The sequence below is a fragment of the Dermochelys coriacea genome, chromosome 1 (genome assembly GCF_009764565.3).
Source record: "Dermochelys coriacea isolate rDerCor1 chromosome 1, rDerCor1.pri.v4, whole genome shotgun sequence".
NCBI lineage: Eukaryota > Metazoa > Chordata > Testudines > Dermochelyidae > Dermochelys > Dermochelys coriacea.
Genome location: NC_050068.2, coordinates 100,843,682 through 100,861,752, shown reverse-complemented (window position 1 = coordinate 100,861,752; position 18,071 = coordinate 100,843,682). Strand labels below are relative to the sequence as shown.

Sequence of the window (18,071 nt, the reverse complement as noted above, 5' to 3'; positions counted from 1 at the left end):
GCTGTTTTTAGCATGCTAGCTCGAGCCAAGCTAGATTAATCTGTCTGCCTGGGCTGGCAGACACACTCCTAGCTGCAGTGTAGACATACCCCAAGGGTCTTTGGAGAAATAGCATCTGTGTCACTTTAGAGAAACAGCATCAAATAGAGCCTCTGACTTATTTATAAGGTAGTCATAATTAACCAGCTATGATGCAATCATACCTAGGGGGTAATCCCTACCTTCCGTGTGAAGTTTCTGCTGAGGTTGCTGCGTGGGAGGTTGGAGGTAGATCTTGACAAGGACAAACTTTTGTTCAAGCACATGTGCTATGAAATGGAGAGGCTGCATAATGGTGGAGATGTCACTTTCCATGATGTATTGAGGTATGGTGGGCTTTTCCTTTGTTTGTTGTAACATGTTTCTCTGCAGACAAAATGTTATACATAAGACTGAAAAATGAGTTGCGGATACAAGCTTGTGTCAAAGTGGTACTCTCTGCTTAAATTTAAACCAAATATTAGAGTTTTCCCTAAATTAATTTTTACAGTAGAAAATCTAAGTCCTAGAGAAATGTCTCCATGAGCTTTCTAAATTCCCATTTGAAACAATTGTTTTAAATTAACATTCCCTTGCTGTGTTTGTAAATCCAAACAATGCACAGGTGAAAACCTGACAGTAAAATTGACTATAAACAAAAGTGAATAATAATCCTCCAATAATTACATTGTCCCAGATGAGAAAAAATGCAAAAAGGTAAACAAGCAGCATAAACAGGGGAAAGAAACTGAATTTTCAAACATAGGTGCTTCAAGTTAAGCACCTGAATCCATATTTGGGCACCTAAATATAGGTGGCTTGATTTTCAGTTGTGCTAAGCACCAGTAGATCTTCCCTTTATTTAGCTAGCTATATAAATTTACTGTGGGTGCCAACGTTTGACATTTTTGCATTGAGATTTTAAAAGTGTAACACTGTTAATGATAATATAGGTAAGTACATTGGCTTTTTAAAAATACTGTTTATTTGTGTGTTTCTTCTAGCATGCTGTCATACAGGTCTGTTGATATCAGGAAAAGTCTTCAACTGGAAGAGCTTCTTGCCAGGGAACAACTGGAGTACACGATAGAAGAAGAAGTGGCCAAACAAACCATACGCATGTGGCTGAAGAAATGCTTAAAGCGTATCAGAGCAGTAAGTGAAGCGAAAACAGCAAGTGCTAGTGGAGTGCTTGCAGTGAACTGAACCAGTCAGTGACACTAGAGTTTTCTCTCACTTTGCCTCGTTTACTCTGTATCCATCATTACAAGCTATGTGAAAAAATATGGTATCAGTGGAAAAATCAGGCTTGGGCTACACTTAAAAGTTAGGTTGACATAGGCCAGGGGCATGAAAAAAAGCACACCCCTGACCGACATAGCTATGCCAATCGAATCCCTAGCATAGATGCAACTATGTCAAGAAAAAAATGCTGTTGTCAATGTAGCTAACTTCCTTTGAGGAGGTGGGGTCTGACACGAATGGAAAAACTCCTTCCATTGGTATAGGCTGTGTCTGCACTACAGGGTTATGCCAGCATAGATATGCTGACCTAGCTATGCTGGTATAGTCTTTGTAGTACAGACAATTACATTCACAGAATTAGTAAACTCCACAAAGTTTGCAGGCAAAACCTGTTTTCCTGCCAACAAATCCCCTTTCCTTACACAGCAGGAAAACCGTGTGACCTGCTCTGCAACTGACAAGGCCAAATGAATAAAGCAAGGGATACATTATTTAGGGGTTTTATTAATTATTTATTACTTTGTGGGTGCAGCCTTGCTCTCATTGAAGTTATAGCAAAATGCCCATTATCTTCAGTGGTGCAGGATTGTGCACTCTTCTAAACAACCTGCTATAGGTTAAAGAGAGTGCTAATTTCTGGCATTTGTACTTCTGATATTTTCTTTGCCACTGCCACTCCATCTTGGATAGCTATTCAGGCAGAAGATCATCATGTTAGCTACCACCACCACCAAATCAAGGGTCTCCATCACTGCAAAAGAGATCCCAATGAGAGTGGTACTACAATCCGCAAAGAAGACCCAAATGTGTATATTCTGAAGCCTAATTTGAATGTACCATTACAGTGACTGTGTGAAAATAAGTTATTTACATACACAAAAGGCCAGTTTGTATATTTCAACACACAAACATGTCTCTATGTGCATGTGTAAATTAGGTACTGTGGCAAGATGGCCAATTTTAGTCTGGTGTGTCCTGTGCTTTTCTTGGCGGGGAGCTAAGATGCCACCCTTTGCCCCTGCTCTTGGATGCCGAGGGCCCCGCTACTAGCCTGGGAAGGTGGTAGAGGAGGGAAGCGGGGGAGGAGTCTGGGTTTGCTCCTCGCTCTGAGTCCCAGCCCCTCTCAACCCCTGTGGATTTCTTACCCTCGTCCCCCTTAGGTGGGGTTACCCTTGGTCCTTAGGTGTTGCGGGGAAGGGAGTCTCCCTGTCCTGCTGGGCAGGGTCTCCCTTACTTCAATGCTCAGGTCTTCCAAAGCTCTCACCACACCTCCAAGCTCCAGTCCTTTCTCCTTCTTCCTCCTTCTCCTCCTCCTCTGTCTGCCTGATGCAGGGAGTTTTATTAGGTTCCTAACACAGCCTTAATTGACTACAGGGAACCATGCCTTCATTAGCCTTGAGCTTATGGATTTGCCCTCTAGCACTCTCCCACTGCTCCCTGGCCCTCCTGTATCCCTGTACATAAAGCCCTGGGTTCTGGTCATTGTGAAAATCAGGCCCAGAATGCTTAGAACATTTGGGCCGGTCATAATCTTTCCACTGAGTTAGTCCTGGGTTTTTTGGCAAAAAAAAAAAAATGGACCTTGGCCGAAATTATAATAGGAAAGTTCCCACGAAAATCTGTAGTGTTGTCATGAAAAGTTTGTGATTTGAGTACATCAGGGAATTGTAGGCTCTGCCTCTTGCTGCTTTGTAATTTTGTATAACTAAAACCCAATATACAGCTTTCATTTTATCTGAAACAACAAATTCCCAGGGATATTCAGATAAATGGTTCCTTTTCAGACTAGTTTTTCTATTTTTGTCCCAACTCCAGTTGTAGCTGTTGTTAAATTAATCTTATCTCTCAGTTTTGATTTTGTTCAACCTAATTGCTCAATTCATTATCATATTGAATTACAATATATAAAAGTAAATATACTTTGCATTTCACTTTAACAATATGAATCAGACCATTACCTGTTACATGAACTTTTTATTAACTTGAGTAGAATTGCAAAATATTTTCTTAATATAAGCTTTTTATATATTTTCAAATTGGCTTGTTAATTATTAAGCAAGTGGCATGTTAAAACCATACAGCACAATGAAGCCTTTTCCAAGGACCATTTATTTTAATTTAAAACTAAATTAGATTGTAAGATTTTAGTGACAGAGGCTACATTTTTCTGTTGGTACTATAAAGAACCCAGCAGATTTTTGGCACTGTTACAATAATAACTTCCAACAAAAAATCCACACTGTAAAATATTCCTAAGGCTTCCATGATCATTTTATTCAACTTTATTTGGGGCCAGATCCAAAGCCCGTTGAAATCAGTGGGAATCTTTCCATTGTCTTCAACGGGCTTCTGATCAACCCCATAAAGATCATTGTTACTAAGTCAGAGTTTTGTTTTTGCTGGCTCTTTGGGTGGTCTCTTGCGGCATAGATATATTTTAAGGCCAAAAGGCACCAGTCTGGTCAATTAGTCTGAACCCCTGCATGCCACAGAACATAGATTTCACCGAGTAATTCGTACATCTCAAGCCCGTAGATTTCAGAGACAGATTTCTCTATATTTAAATAGTGAAGATAGGGGGGGTCTATGTAGATTTACAGAAAACATGGAACAATTTGGAATCCATACCAGCCACTCAACATTATTTGAAGTATTCAGTATTTAGAGGGATTTTTTTTAAAATTTAAAAAATCAAGGAACAAAAGTCTTTGAGAGGGAAGTTTCTTTTTTCCTTTTGGTAACATAAATATTATATTTTGATAGAAACAGCAGCAGTCATGTAGCATTATCCATAGTCTACGAGAGAGTCAACAGCAGGAGTTGAGCCGATTTCTGAATCCACCCAGCATTGAAACAACACAGCCAAGTGAAGATATGAATGCTAATAATCAAGATAACAATGCACAGCCAGAGGTACAGGCCTATGCAAATTATTGTTGTTGATACTAATCAAGAATTATACTTGAGCTTGTCACAGCAAAATTCTTTTTAATGTTTTTGTTATCATTTTTATTGAAAAAAATTAAAACAGCGTATGTTTAAAAAGTTGACATTCAGTTATAAATGCAGCATGGTCTAAGGGGCACTGGACAGGGAATCAGAAGACCTGGTTTCTATATCCAGGGAGGTATGCAACATGGGAGGGGGGCTCCCCCAGGGATCCTGGGAAAGCTTTCCTACCCCCATGAGCCCTTCTGTGGAATTTTATCGTAAGCTCCAGCCCAATTATTTTTTCTGTTAATTTGTAGACTTTGGGGGGGGAAGAATGGGGGGCAGTAAGGAACCAGAAAACAGACTGCAGGGAAAAAATAAAAGTGTAAAGTGAGCGCATGTTTCTTTAGTAGGCTGGGAAATAGAGACCTTTCAAAGCGTTTGTTACAATGGTATGGCCATGCCATAGGCAGCCATAATGAAGGTCACTGATTTTGGTTTTGCTCCATTCAGACAAGTAGCCAGCAGCAGCTCCTTAGTCCAACGCTTTCTGACAGGGGCGGGTATCGGCAGGACTCTACAGATGGTGGGAAGCCTCAACGAAAATTTGGACAATGGCGTTTGCCATCAGGTAAGTGAAAACCATAAAATAAAATATATAAATACCAAAGCACCCCTTGGAATGCAGCTTGATAAGAGGCTGTTTTAAAAGGGTCAGAGTGTCTACACACAGGCCCCAGATGGAGAAAATGCAGAGGGAAGGGGAAGCTGGTCCATGGTCCTTCCTCCTCTTTGCCCTGCCCTACCCACTTTGGAGTGGTTTGCCCCCTGAGCCTTCTAAGAGGAAACTGTCCCTGCACGCCCTCAAGATTTTAAAAATATGACATTATTAAGATGTGATCAGTCACCACCCTGACCACTTGATTGGTATGCTGGAGTTGTGCCTTCCTGAACAGCATCTAGCACATTTTGGGTGCTATTGAAATATATAAAATGAACTAACAGTACTTAATTAAACATTTCATTATAACTGTAGCAGCTTGTGATGCTCTCTTCCACCTCTGTACTAATCATATCCTGGATTGATAAACTCCTTGGCCTTCTGTCTAGCTGCTTAATCAGCCCTGGATAGGTTTATTTACTCATAAACAGGAAGCACCCTTAAGTTGTCATCACAATGACTACATCACAATAGAAAATAAGCGCCAGGTAGTGTCTTTTAAGTCAGTGCTCATGTTGGGTGGGTGGGTGGGCGGGCGGATTGAGTAGGAAGCGCTGAAAGAAGCACACGCTACCACTATGCCTCTTCTTTCTTTAAAAGTGCACAATCCCCATGCCAGGCCAGCTCTGCTGACCAACTCCAGGGGACAGGGCCCCAGGGCTATGTGCATACATGGTACTGGGATCATTTTATGTAAAGGAGGCACACTGGCCCTTCTTCCTCCATTCCTCTGTTTAAGATGCACATCAGTTAGTTTAACCCTAGCATATACTGGTTGAGCTTAGATCAGTAATTTAATGGCACAAGATAAACTAATTCAAGCAAGTGTTAAACCAGTGTAAGGGCTCAATCTTGCAAAGTGCTGAGCACACTGGCCCCAATCCACCAAAGCTCTTAAGCATGTGTTTAACTTTAAGATCATGAGTAGTCCATTGAAATCAATGGGATCATTGACCTACATAAAGTCAAGGCCAGGATTTGATGGATCAGGGCCGAGTGTTCAGCACCTTGCAAGATCAAACCCACAGTGCATCTACATTGGGGGTTTGCACCAGTTTAACTAGATCTGTTTTAAATCAGTCTGTTTAAACTGGTGCCAAATCTCTCATATAGAAAAGCTCTACGACTTAGTAGTTCAATAAGCATGTGTACTCTAATAAGTAGTTTTCCATTTAATTTCCTAGCCCCCAAACCAATAAGCCATTCAGTGTCTTCAGTCAATCTGCGGTTTGGTGGTCGTACAACTATGAAATCTGTTGTATGCAAGATGAATCCTATGTCAGATGCTGCTTCTTGTGGATCAGAAGTGAAGAAATGGTGGACAAGACAACTAACTGTGGAGAGTGATGAGAGTGGGGAGGATCTTCTTGACATCTGACCAAGAAAAGAGGCTAACTTAAGTCATATTGCAACAACAGCCATTTCAAATAAAAACAATTTTCTTGGGGTTTGAATTGAATGAGATATAATTGATATATGATTTATTTAAAATGAATGCCATAGGATTTTTCAACTGCTTATCTTTTTGCCATATAAAACATAATACAGACCTGTATGTTAGATTTCAGCTCTATTATGATTACTGTATGTTAGGAAGACTCTATATTATGGCAGTATTGATGACGCCACAGAGTCTATATTGTCTTTAGCATAGATGGAGCATTGAAAGATTTCATACATTCTGTAGCTGTAACAAAAATTTGTATTCAGGTATATACTTCTGCATTTTTTCATCCTGTACCATACCTGAAAATGGCCAGCACATTACTGTACAGCATTTATTTTCTTTTTATTTTCTCTCAGTTCTATTCTAGTAATATTTCTCTAGAAAGATTTTATTATTCATGAATGACCTAAAAAAGGTCAGCACTGAGTTCATGGTAAGGGACAGTATTTTTACAAAGTACAGATTCTGAATTTCAAGTCTAGTCTTTTTCTTGTAATTTTCTTGAATATGCAAATACAATATAGCTGATTTTAAAATCAGAAAATGATGGACTGGCTTTTAAAAATTGGATTTTTTTCTTCTGGTTAATTATGTAAAGAGTTTAATTTTCATAAGAAATCAGCCAAAAAAATGACATGGTTTAAGAATTTGCAAAAACATTTACACATGGTATGTTTCATTAATGACCTGGACAACAAAAACAAATCCTACATAAAGTGGAAACTTGAATGGATTGCTAAAGAGGAGTACAAAAGAATTGCAAAACCATATAGGGACAAAATCAGAAAGCGCAAAACATAAAATGAGTTACACCTAGTAAGGGACATAAGCAGCAATAAGAAGAGGTTCTTTAAATACATTAGGAGCATGAGAAAAACATAGGAAAGTGTAGGTCCTCTACCTAGTGAGGAAGGAGAGCTGATGATATCAAGAAGGCTGAGATGTTTAATGCCTATTACTCTTCAGTCTTCACTAAAACGATTAATGGTGACCAGATACTTAATGCAATTAATATTCTAACAAGCGGGGAAGGAACACAAAGCAAAATAGGAAAAGTACAGGTTAAAAAATATTTAGATAAGTTAGATATATTCAAGTTAGCAGGGCCAAATGAAATTAATCCTAAAGTACTTAAGAAACTAGCTGAAGCAATCTCGGAATCATTAGCAATTATCTTCGAGAACTCATAGAGGCCCCAGAGGACTAAAGAAGACCAAATATAGTACCTGACTTTAAAAAGGGAAAAAAAGAGGACATGGGGATTTATAGACCTGTTATCCTAAAGTCAATATCTGGAAAGATACCAGAACAATTTATTAAACAATCAATTTGTAAGTGCCTCGAGGATAATAGGGTGATAAGGAATAGCCAGCATGGATTTGTCAAGAACAAATTATGCAAAACCAACTTAACCTTACTCCTTTGACAGGGTTACTGGCCGAATGGATAGAGGGGAAGCAGTAGACAAGTTATATAAAATAGCAAGTTGGGGTGCTCTTTACAACTCTGAGGCTTTTGAAATACAGTTCAGTTTTACCAATCTATATAGGAGTGAACCAAGTTTTAACCATGTTATCACTCATGCTCCAGTCTGACAAACCCAAGGCTGTATCATGATTCCATAACATGGTTAAAAAGTGGTTTGGTCCCTTTTAGTCTGGGAAATCATGTTTTTACATGTGATGGTGGTTTCTTTTGTGTAGTACAAAGAATGCTAACCACTTGAGAGATAAGTAAGAGAATCCATCAGTTTCCCAAAGAGTTTTCAGTATAGATTAAGGCTACACAAATACAGGGATGGGAAAGAGAAGCGACCAAAAGCAGCATGAATGGCACATATCTTGTAGGTTCCACAATATACGGTTGTTAAAAATATATGGGCTGGGGATTGTGTACCCTTTCCTCAGATACACACTGGAAGTTGTAAGCAATGTAGCTGGGCCCCAAACACAATTGTTTTTGTCGTATACCTGAGACCTTTTCCACTACCATTGTTTCCTATGGAAATGATAGGTTGCTCTAACATGGCCTGATGTGAGATCTCGTGAGAGGCTCACAGTAATGTATGGCTCCACACGTAACATTTTCTTTCAAAAACTGGCAATTGTCAATGTTCTACAGTGTTTTCTGGCCAAAACAGTAATGCAGAATGATCAGAAGACAATATTGTTTTCACTGATGCCTTCACTAGTGATGCAACCTCAGTTTTGACTATAAAATACAGTTTTCATGGCATCTACCAACATTTCTCTGTGTGCTGTTGAACAGATATTTTTTAAACGTAATAGTCTCGAAGAGTCATAATATACACATTTGTGCTTGGTGTATTCATTCTGTTCTGTGGTACATTTAAGTTTAAAACTAGTTAAAATGTACGTACATTGTAGATTTAAAGTAACCAAATATGTGCATTCTATTGTTTATAAAGTAGACTATGACTAAACATTTAAGAAAATTACAAAACATATTTGACAAGGCCAGTATTTTGTGTTCTGTTTTGTGTCAGCTTGAAGTTCAGCTTTTGTATATTAGACAATCTGATAAATACTGGATTTATAGAAGATATAATCTTGATTTTCAATAATGTATTTAACGGCAGAAACTTTCTGAATCATTGTTACTGCAAGTCGTCTTTTTAAAAAAAAAAATCTGGCAAACATTTTGTCCTTGCCTACAGTACTCGGTTAATAAAAGTGAGTTGCATTAAGCCAGATCCATCCCCCAAACTTTCATTATAACAGTATTTTATCTGCTTACCTCATGTATTACTTGGCTACATAGTAGCATGTAATTTTATTTAAAATGCATGCAGAATAGCAGTGGTAGCATTTAAGTCCTAACAATTTCCATAGCAGATCAGAGCGGTGGTCCATCCAGTCCAATATTCTAGATGTTTCTTACGAAGGGCGAAGAAATCCTGTAATGGATAATTATATCAATATTATTTCATCACTGGAGGAACCAAGGCCTCCCCACTTACCCTGAAACAAACATTTTAAAGCATATGCAAGGAAAACAAGCAGATTAAGAGTTAGCCACAATGGAAAAACCAGAATCCAGTTGTCTGTACCCTAGTTGGGCGACATGAGATGGATCACTTGATGATTACCTGTTCTGTTCATTCCCTCTGGGGCACCTGGCATGGATTACTGTCAGAAGACAGGATACTGGGCTAGCTGGACCTTTCGTCTGACCCAGTATGGCCGTTCTTATGTAGTTTTGCTGTTACAGATGTAAGAAATCAGATACAATTACAGAGATGTGGAAATATATATATGTCAGTTGTTAACACTCAGGGATGTCAGAAACCAGGTGAAAAACCTCCTTATATAACTAAAGAATAGGAGCGAGCCATCACATTCAATAGTGGAGCACCTAGCAGGGGAAAGAGGTTAAGAGGCGACAAGTTGAAAAATCACCTCACGTGCAGTGACAACTTGCCTGAACAATACAGTTCAGCCAGGGAAAGAAAAGCCCACCAGGGAGGCAGAGTGCACCAGATCACTGATGGAAATGTAAGTGTCCTAGAGAAGAGAGAAGCTGAAAAAAACCACAGACCTAAAAGTTTTTTAAAAACCAAAACACAACCCAGAAGAGCACTCCCACAAGGCCAGAAACATCTGTTGCACACAATGCCCTTGGTAAATGAAACCAAACCCAGAGTTATCACATGAAAATGAAAAAATAAAATATTTTGGATCCCCATAAGTCCCTGCCCTACTCCCCATGATGTCGGTGCAAAATTCCCTGTGCCTTCACCAGAGCAATACTGAGCTCTGTATGTGTAGACAGCACAGAAATAAATAGCAAACTATTATAAAGTCTAAGCACCAGCCTTAAATGAGCATATGACTAATTGGTTCAATATTATTTTATCATGTCAGATTTCAGACAGTTAAATTTGCAACCAAAAATGGATAGCATTTCTGATAAGGAGATACCACTTCTTAATGCTGATCTAACAATTCAAACAAGATGTTTGTCTAGCAGACTCAAAAATTATCATGTCTTTAGTCAGTGAGGACCAGGTGGGCTTTCTCATTGGCAGATTCCCCTCAAAAAATATCACCTCAGAACTTCTGAAAGGGCCTGAAATTGATGTTATATTAGCTAATGGCTACTTATGAAGATCAACATCACAGCTTCTGAGCAGTCAGAGGAGAATTGTACTCCAAGTGGGGTGTTTTCTTTGTAGGAGAAAAATTCTGAGGACACAGAATCAGGATGAGCTTTCCTGCTCTATTTTTTATTTGCAATAATCCACATGGCTCCTGTCATTGCTTCAGAAAAGGATGGCTATTAACCATAAAAGCAGCAGCAAAGCTTCACTTGGTGTAACAATACTTTTGGAACCCCAGCAACATAGATCTGTGTTTAAAGTGCAATCCAGACTGCACTTTCCTAACACCTCTTAAATCTTCCCCAAACCACTGTCACCTGGAACCCAAGCAGGTGGTATGGGTTTCTCAACCTCCCTGAGCTCAGAGTCAGCAGGCCAAATCTGTCCCTGCTGGTCAATTTATTTACAGGAGGGATTACTTTGCCCCAAAATGTAGGTTGTTGATGGACAAGTTGGTTGTCCTGATTTGTTCAATTGCTCTGCAACACAAAGGAAGCTCACTAGAATTCAATTAACCTTCCTCTTTATCTCAAGGGCTGGAGTGTGGGAATCCATTAGCAATTCTTGCTCATTGTTCTCACTGTTCTGTTTATGCACCAGAGTTATTAACCCCTCACTGAGCTAAGTGTATATGCAGCACATTTAACCCCCTTCTGAGGTTCCCATCTCAGCTATTTATTTCACTAGCATGATAGGGTTCATACTTTTACCTGACTTGCACGTGTACATTGTGGGATTTGGGCAACGAATTTGGGCACACAAAAAAATGTCCCTTACAAAAGGGCAGCTTATTGTGAATGAAAGAAACGCCTTAGTAGAGGGTTAAAAGGAATAAAATGTTTAGCTGCCTGTTGTTTCCTCCTCAGATTTGAAGAGCCTTTTCTTGTTTTATTACTGCCACAAAACTGGAGTTTTTCAATATACGTGTTTCAGAGTAGCAGCCGTGTTAGTCTGTATTCGCAAAAAGAAAAGGAGTACTTGTGGCACTTTAGAGACGAACAAATTTATTAGAGCATAAGCTTTCGTGAGCTGCAGCTCACTTCACCGATGAAGTGAGCTGTAGCTCACGAAAGCTTATGCTCTAATAAATTTGTTAGTCTCTAAGGTGCCACAAGTACTCCTTTTCTTTTTGCGAATATACATGTTGTGTCTCAGCAAAAGTTTTGCTGAAGTTGGACACCAAAACGTTTATACGACATGCATATCAGTAAGAATTTGGGGAAGGCTCTGACAATGCTTCTTGAGTGAGCAATAGTGTAGACTCAAGGAACTCAATCTCTTTAGTTTAACATAGCAAAGGTTAAGGGGTGAGTTGATTAGAGTCCTATAAGTAACTACACTGGGAACAAATAGTCGATAATGGGCTCTGCAATCTAACAGAGAACACTGTTCGTCTCTACCGTGCTCCTGTGGATGGAAGTTGATGTTAGCCAAATTCAGACTGGAAATGAGGCGTACGTTTTCAAAAGTAAGGGTGATTAACCATTGGAACAGTTTACCAAGGGTCATGGTGGAGTCTCCATCACTGACAATTTTTAAATCAAGACTGTATGTTTTTCTAAAAGATATTCTTTACTAATTGTTTTGGGGAAGTTCTATAGTGTGCTATACAGGTTGTCAGACTAGATGTTCACACTGGGCCTTTCTAACCTTAGAAACTATGAATTTCAAACTGGAGTAGACACATAATGTAAGACTTGGATGGTGTTGTTGCTGACTCTCTGAGTGACTAAGACTATGCCATGGGTTTAGGAGGACGAGATAAGGTTTTGTTGTTTTTTTTCTTGATTTCACCGATGGAGAGGCTGGATTTAGTAGTTCTATGCCATTCTATCAGCTTGTTTTTTTTTAAAGCCTCAAAACACCAACTTGCCTGTCAGACAGCAGCCTGATACATTTTACGTTCTCAATATTCACCCAGTTAGTGGGCTATGTGTCACTATAATTGTTTGATTTTCCACATATTGTATCTGACTGCAGTTTTACAAGGGAAATCAGTCTTATTTTCCATCTGGGTATTCCTCTAGGAGCCCAACACTCTTCTTAGACCAGTAATGTTACCTTCTGGGCTTCTCCTGCTTCTTACTGATTGAGAACTCTACTAGCAGTACAGTTTAAAGACTTCCAAGCCTCATGTTGTTATTATGGATTTCATTTTACTGTTTTTGGCATAAGAAAAATGTCACTGTTCTGAGAGGAGAGAGGGAAAATATTATATGGCTCATCTCATTGCTTATCGACACATTAAAATTATATAACAATGCTAACATTTTGTTGTGCTTGCTTAAACTGCTTTGTTCAAAATTTCGGTTGCGGACATTTGTGCCATTCTTTTTTTTCTAAACACTTTAGATGTTTTAAAAACTAAACATCAGAAAAAAAAAAGCTGTTTTGGGACTTATTTTTTCCTCCCCCTTCTCAGCTCTCTGCCAACTCTTAGCCCTGGTCTACACTACAAAGTTATGTCGGTATAACTACATCACTATGAGGTGTGGAAAATGCACACCCTTAAATGATGTAGTTATACCTACCTAAACCCCAGTGTAGATAGTGCTATGTTGATGGGAGGGCTTCTCATGTCAACCTAGCTACCACCTCTTGGAGAGGTGGAGTACCTACACCAATGGGAGAAGCTCTCCCATCAGCATAGGTAGCATCTTCACTAAGGGCTTGTCTACACGACAGAATTATGTTGACCTAAGTTACATTGGCATAGAGCCGCCACAGTAATTAAATCGCTTTTGCGTGTCCACACTATGCTCCTTGTCTTGGCGATGTGTGTCCTCACCAGGAGCATGTGTGCCAACTGTACTGTTAGTGTGAGGCATTGTGGGATGGCTTCTGAAAGCTAACAACAGTCAATGTAAACAATGCAGTGTCTTCACTGACACTGTGTTGACCTAACGACATTGACATTGACTCTATGCCTCTCATGGAGTTATTAAGTCAGTGTAGCAAGGCATTTATGTTTGCAGGAGTGAAATTTTAGTGTAGACACTTATCTAGTTAGGTCGATGTAAGCTACCTTGCGTCAGCCTATTTGTGTAGTGTAAACCAGGCTTAAGCACTACAGTAGCGTAGAAAGTGTAGACAAGTCCTTAGGCCTGGTCAAATCAGAAAGTTGCACGGGTTTAACTAAAGTTGTGATTTTAAACCCATTTAGTTAAACCACTGCCTCTTTGTCCGTGGACTCTCTTAAACCAAATTAAAACTGAACATATTCATTTATATTGCACTGGTAAGGCGTTGTCTACATGAGACAGTGGAACTAAGTGAAACTTAAACTTTGTTTTAAAACTGATTTATATCAACCAGTTCAAACCCTGTGGGGACGCACTCATTTCAGTTTAGCATCAATACATTTGTATTTTCTGTTAAACCAAAATAAACTTAGGTTGATTTGAAATTAGAGTGTGCACAGAGCCTTTTGCACAAGTTAACTAAATCAGTTTAAAACACACCTTTAGTTAAATCAGTGCAACTTTTTTGTGTAGACAAGGCCTCAGTTATAGGTCCAAGCTAAACTGCTATAAGCCAGTTTTCCATCAAAATAATACTTTGGGGTTTGCATTGCTTTTACTAAATTGGTTTTAAAACTGATTGGTGCAACCTCTGCATGCAGAAGACCTCACATAAGAAGAGCCCTGAGACTGCTTGACTTTGTAGGAGCAGCCTGTCTGGTCACTGCAGTGATGTTATTTCAGCATGGGTTCCTTTACTAGTAATTGCTATCAAACTTCTTAGTCTCAGTCTTCTGAGCCACATTGGCCAGATACATTAAATAAATGCCCTGGATTAAGTCAATAAACACTTTCTAAAAAGCCCATGATATATGCTGAGGCATTATTATTATAGCATTTTTCCACCAAATACATCCGATGAAGTGAGCTGTAGCTCACGAAAGCTTATGCTCAAATAAATTTGTTAGTCTCTAAGGTGCCACAAGTACTCCTTTTCTTTTTGCGAATACAGACTAACACGGCTGCTACTCTGAAACCTGTCATTATTATTATGGGAACTCTAAACTCTCTTTGAACACTAGAGGGCTAACATTACCTTACATTGGCTATCTGCAGGCATAAGGCCCAGAGAGAATTTGGTGGTTACTATCTATGTTCATGAAGTAGCAGAGGGAGAATGCTTGGTGTGCTCAGCCCAGCACTAAGATACCCTGGTGACAGTATTTTAGAAGTACCAAGAAATTTCAAACATAAGTATATGACACATGACCTTTGATTAACCTGACAGTGCTCCCAGAGAAACGCTCATTGTTTTTGTTTGGGGAGTACATTTTTCATTCAAATGATGCAATTTGCATTTCCCTTTTTCATGCTATTTGACAGAAGTGGTAAATAAGACTTCAGTTGTAACAGATTAATTGATGTTCTGTATTACCAGTCATTGCAGGCATTTGCATATCAGTTGGCAGGCCTTTCAGATCCATATTTGAATTCCAAAGACTAACTTAGCTAGGACATCCTTTACAAAACCTAAAGACTTAAAAACAAAGTAATAAATAGCTGAGGACATCAAAGGCTTGTTCTACACTGTCATGTTAGGTTAAGATAGCTTTATTGGTTGGGGTATGAAAAGCCACATTCCTGATCAACATAGCTATGTGGACCTAAACTCCAATGAAGATGCATCTATGTCAAAGGAAAAATTATTCTGTTGATGGAGCTACTATCATTCAGTGAGGTGGTGTTCCTACACTGACAGAAAACCCCCTTCCATGTCTATACTATGGAGTTGCGTTGGTACAGCTACTCCACATGATTAAGCTGGTGTAGTCTCTGCAGTGTAGACATATCCATAGATGTCAACTGCCCACATGATAAACATACCAAAAATATTTTTATGAGCATAGGAAATTCATCACAACACAATAATCTTAGCTAACATACATAGGTTAGAATTATTTATTATTTTTATTATCTTCATTTCAGTATCTGCGTATGTTATCCTAATTTCACGGATGTTCACTTAGGGGTTACTGTTAGGTGAGAAATATTATTAGATTGTATTTTTATCAACTTTCACAGATGTTTTTTAGGGGGGAAAGTATTTATAATTGGTGTTTCTTGAGAATGGTGCTGTAAGTGCAGTTTAATAGGAAAATTGTATAACTTTGCTGATACATGCTAAAATCATTGAGGTATAATACTTATCTTCTGTTGTAAGACTTTTTGAGACCTATGGACGAAAAGAGCAAACAACAAGCTAAGTATGATTAGTTTTGTTTTACAGATGGATAAATTGAGGCACTGAGATGCAAAGTGATTTGCTTTAGGTCACACACTGGGGAGAAATGCTGGCTCCATGGAACTCAATGGAAGTTTTTCCATTGGTTTCAGTGAGGCCATGATTTCATCCCAAGTCACTGACTAGAAGGCTAAGGGGCAGTGGTGTCAGGTGCATAGCACGCTGCACTAAAACTCAAGCGTCATGGGTTCTCATCTCTTCTCTGCCTTGCTGTGCCTCCTACCCTTTGTCCATGTTTTCTGTTTAGACTGAGAGCACTTTTGGGTATAGCCTGTCTCTTACTGTGCATTTGTAGCCAAATGGGGCACTGATCCCATATGGCCCTCTAAGCGCTACTGTAATACAAATAACCTCACTGGTCGCTTATCCACTAGACTATCATAGAATCATAGAATATCAGGGTTGGAAGGGACCCCAGAAGGTCATCTAGTCCAACCCCCTGCTCAAAGCAGGACCAAGTCCCAGTTAAATCATCCCAGCCAGGGCTTTGTCAAGCCTGACCTTAAAAACCTCTAAGGAAGGAGATTCTACCACCTCCCTAGGTAACGCATTCCAGTGTTTCACCACCCTCTTAGTGAAAAAGTTTTTCCTAATATCCAATCTAAACCTCCCCCATTGCAACTTGAGACCATTACTCCTCGTTCTGTCATCTGCTACCATTGAGAACAGTCTAGAGCCATCCTCTTTGAAACCCCCTTTCAGGTAGTTGAAAGCAGCTATCAAATCCCCCCTCATTCTTCTCTTCTGCAGACTAAACAATCCCAGCTCCCTCAGCCTCTCCTCATAAGTCATGTGCTCTAGACCCCTAATCATTTTCGTTGCCCTTCGTTGTACTCTTTCCAATTTATCCACATCCTTCCTGTAGTGTGGGGCCCAAAACTGGACACAGTACTCCAGATGAGGCCTCACCAGTGTCGAATAGAGGGGAACGATCACGTCCCTCGATCTGCTCGCTATGCCCCTACTTATATATCCCAAAATGCCATTGGCCTTCTTGGCAACAAGGGCACACTGCTGACTCATATCCAGCTTCTCGTCCACTGTCACCCCTAGGTCCTTTTCCGCAGAACTGCTGCCGAGCCATTCGGTCCCTAGTCTGTAGCGGTGCATTGGATTCTTCCATCCTAAGTGCAGGACCCTGCACTTATCCTTATTGAACCTCATTAGATTTCTTTTGGCCCAATCCTCCAATTTGTCTAGGTCCTTCTGTATCCTATCCCTCCCCTCCAGCGTATCTACCACTCCTCCCAGTTTAGTATCATCCGCAAATTTGCTGAGAGTGCAATCCACACCATCCTCCAGATCATTTATGAAGATATTGAACAAAACGGGCCCCAGGACCGACCCCTGGGGCACTCCACTTGACACCGGCTGCCAACTAGACATGGAGCCATTGATCACTACCCGTTGAGCCCGACAATCTAGCCAGCTTTCTACCCACCTTATAGTGCATTCATCCAGCCCATACTTCTTAACTTGCTGACAAGAATGCTGTGGGAGACCGTGTCAAAAGCTTTGCTAAAGTCAAGAAACAATACATCCACTGCTTTCCCTTCATCCACAGAACCAGTAATCTCATCATAAAAGGCGATTAGATTAGTCAGGCATGACCTTCCCTTGGTGAATCCATGCTGACTGTTCCTGATCACTTTCCTCTCCTCTAAGTGCTTCAGGATTGATTCTTTGAGGACCTGCTCCATGATTTTTCCAGGGACTGAGGTGAGGCTGACCGGCCTGTAGTTCCCAGGATCCTCCTTCTTCCCTTTTTTAAAGATGGGCACTACATTAGCCTTTTTCCAGTCATCCGGGACTTCCCCCGTTCACCACGAGTTTTCAAAGATAATGGCCAAGGGCTCTGCAATCACAGCCGCCAATTCCTTCAGCACTCTCGGATGCAATTCGTCCGGCCCCATGGACTTGTGCACGTCCAGCTTTTCTAAATAGTCCCTAACCACCTCTATCTCTACAGAGGGCTGGCCATCTCTTCCCCATTTTGTGTTGCCCAGCACAGCAGTCTGGGAGCTGACCTTGTTAGTGAAAACAGAGGCAAAAAAAGCATTGAGTACATTAGCTTTTTCCACATCCTCTGTCACTAGCTTGCCTCCCTCATTCAGTAAGGGGCCCACACTTTCCTTGGCTTTCTTCTTGTTGCCAACATACCTGAAGAAACCCTTCTTGTTACTCTTGACATCTCTTGCTAGCTGCAGCTCCAGGTGCGATTTGGCCCTCCTGATATCTTTCCTACATGCCCGAGCAATATTTTTATACTCTTCCCTGGTCATATGTCCAACCTTCCACTTCTTGTAAGCTTCTTTTTTATGTTTAAG

At 40.0% G+C, this 18,071-nt stretch overlaps 1 protein-coding gene across 2 annotated transcripts in view; it reads left to right on the top strand.

Moving 5' to 3' along the window:
• Positions 1–8,451, top strand: part of NALCN (sodium leak channel, non-selective) — a 389,689-nt gene extending 381,238 nt beyond the window's left edge. For both annotated transcript variants that reach the window (XM_038386658.2, XM_038386660.2), the window contains exons 40-44: positions 208–365; positions 1,023–1,173; positions 4,027–4,176; positions 4,708–4,825; positions 6,100–8,451. In XM_038386658.2, the coding sequence (XP_038242586.1) occupies positions 208–365; positions 1,023–1,173; positions 4,027–4,176; positions 4,708–4,825; positions 6,100–6,293 (771 nt within the window). In that variant the 3' untranslated portion in view covers positions 6,294–8,451. The remainder of the gene's footprint in view (positions 1–207; positions 366–1,022; positions 1,174–4,026; positions 4,177–4,707; positions 4,826–6,099) is intronic.
• The last annotated feature ends 9,620 nt before the right edge of the window (positions 8,452–18,071 follow it).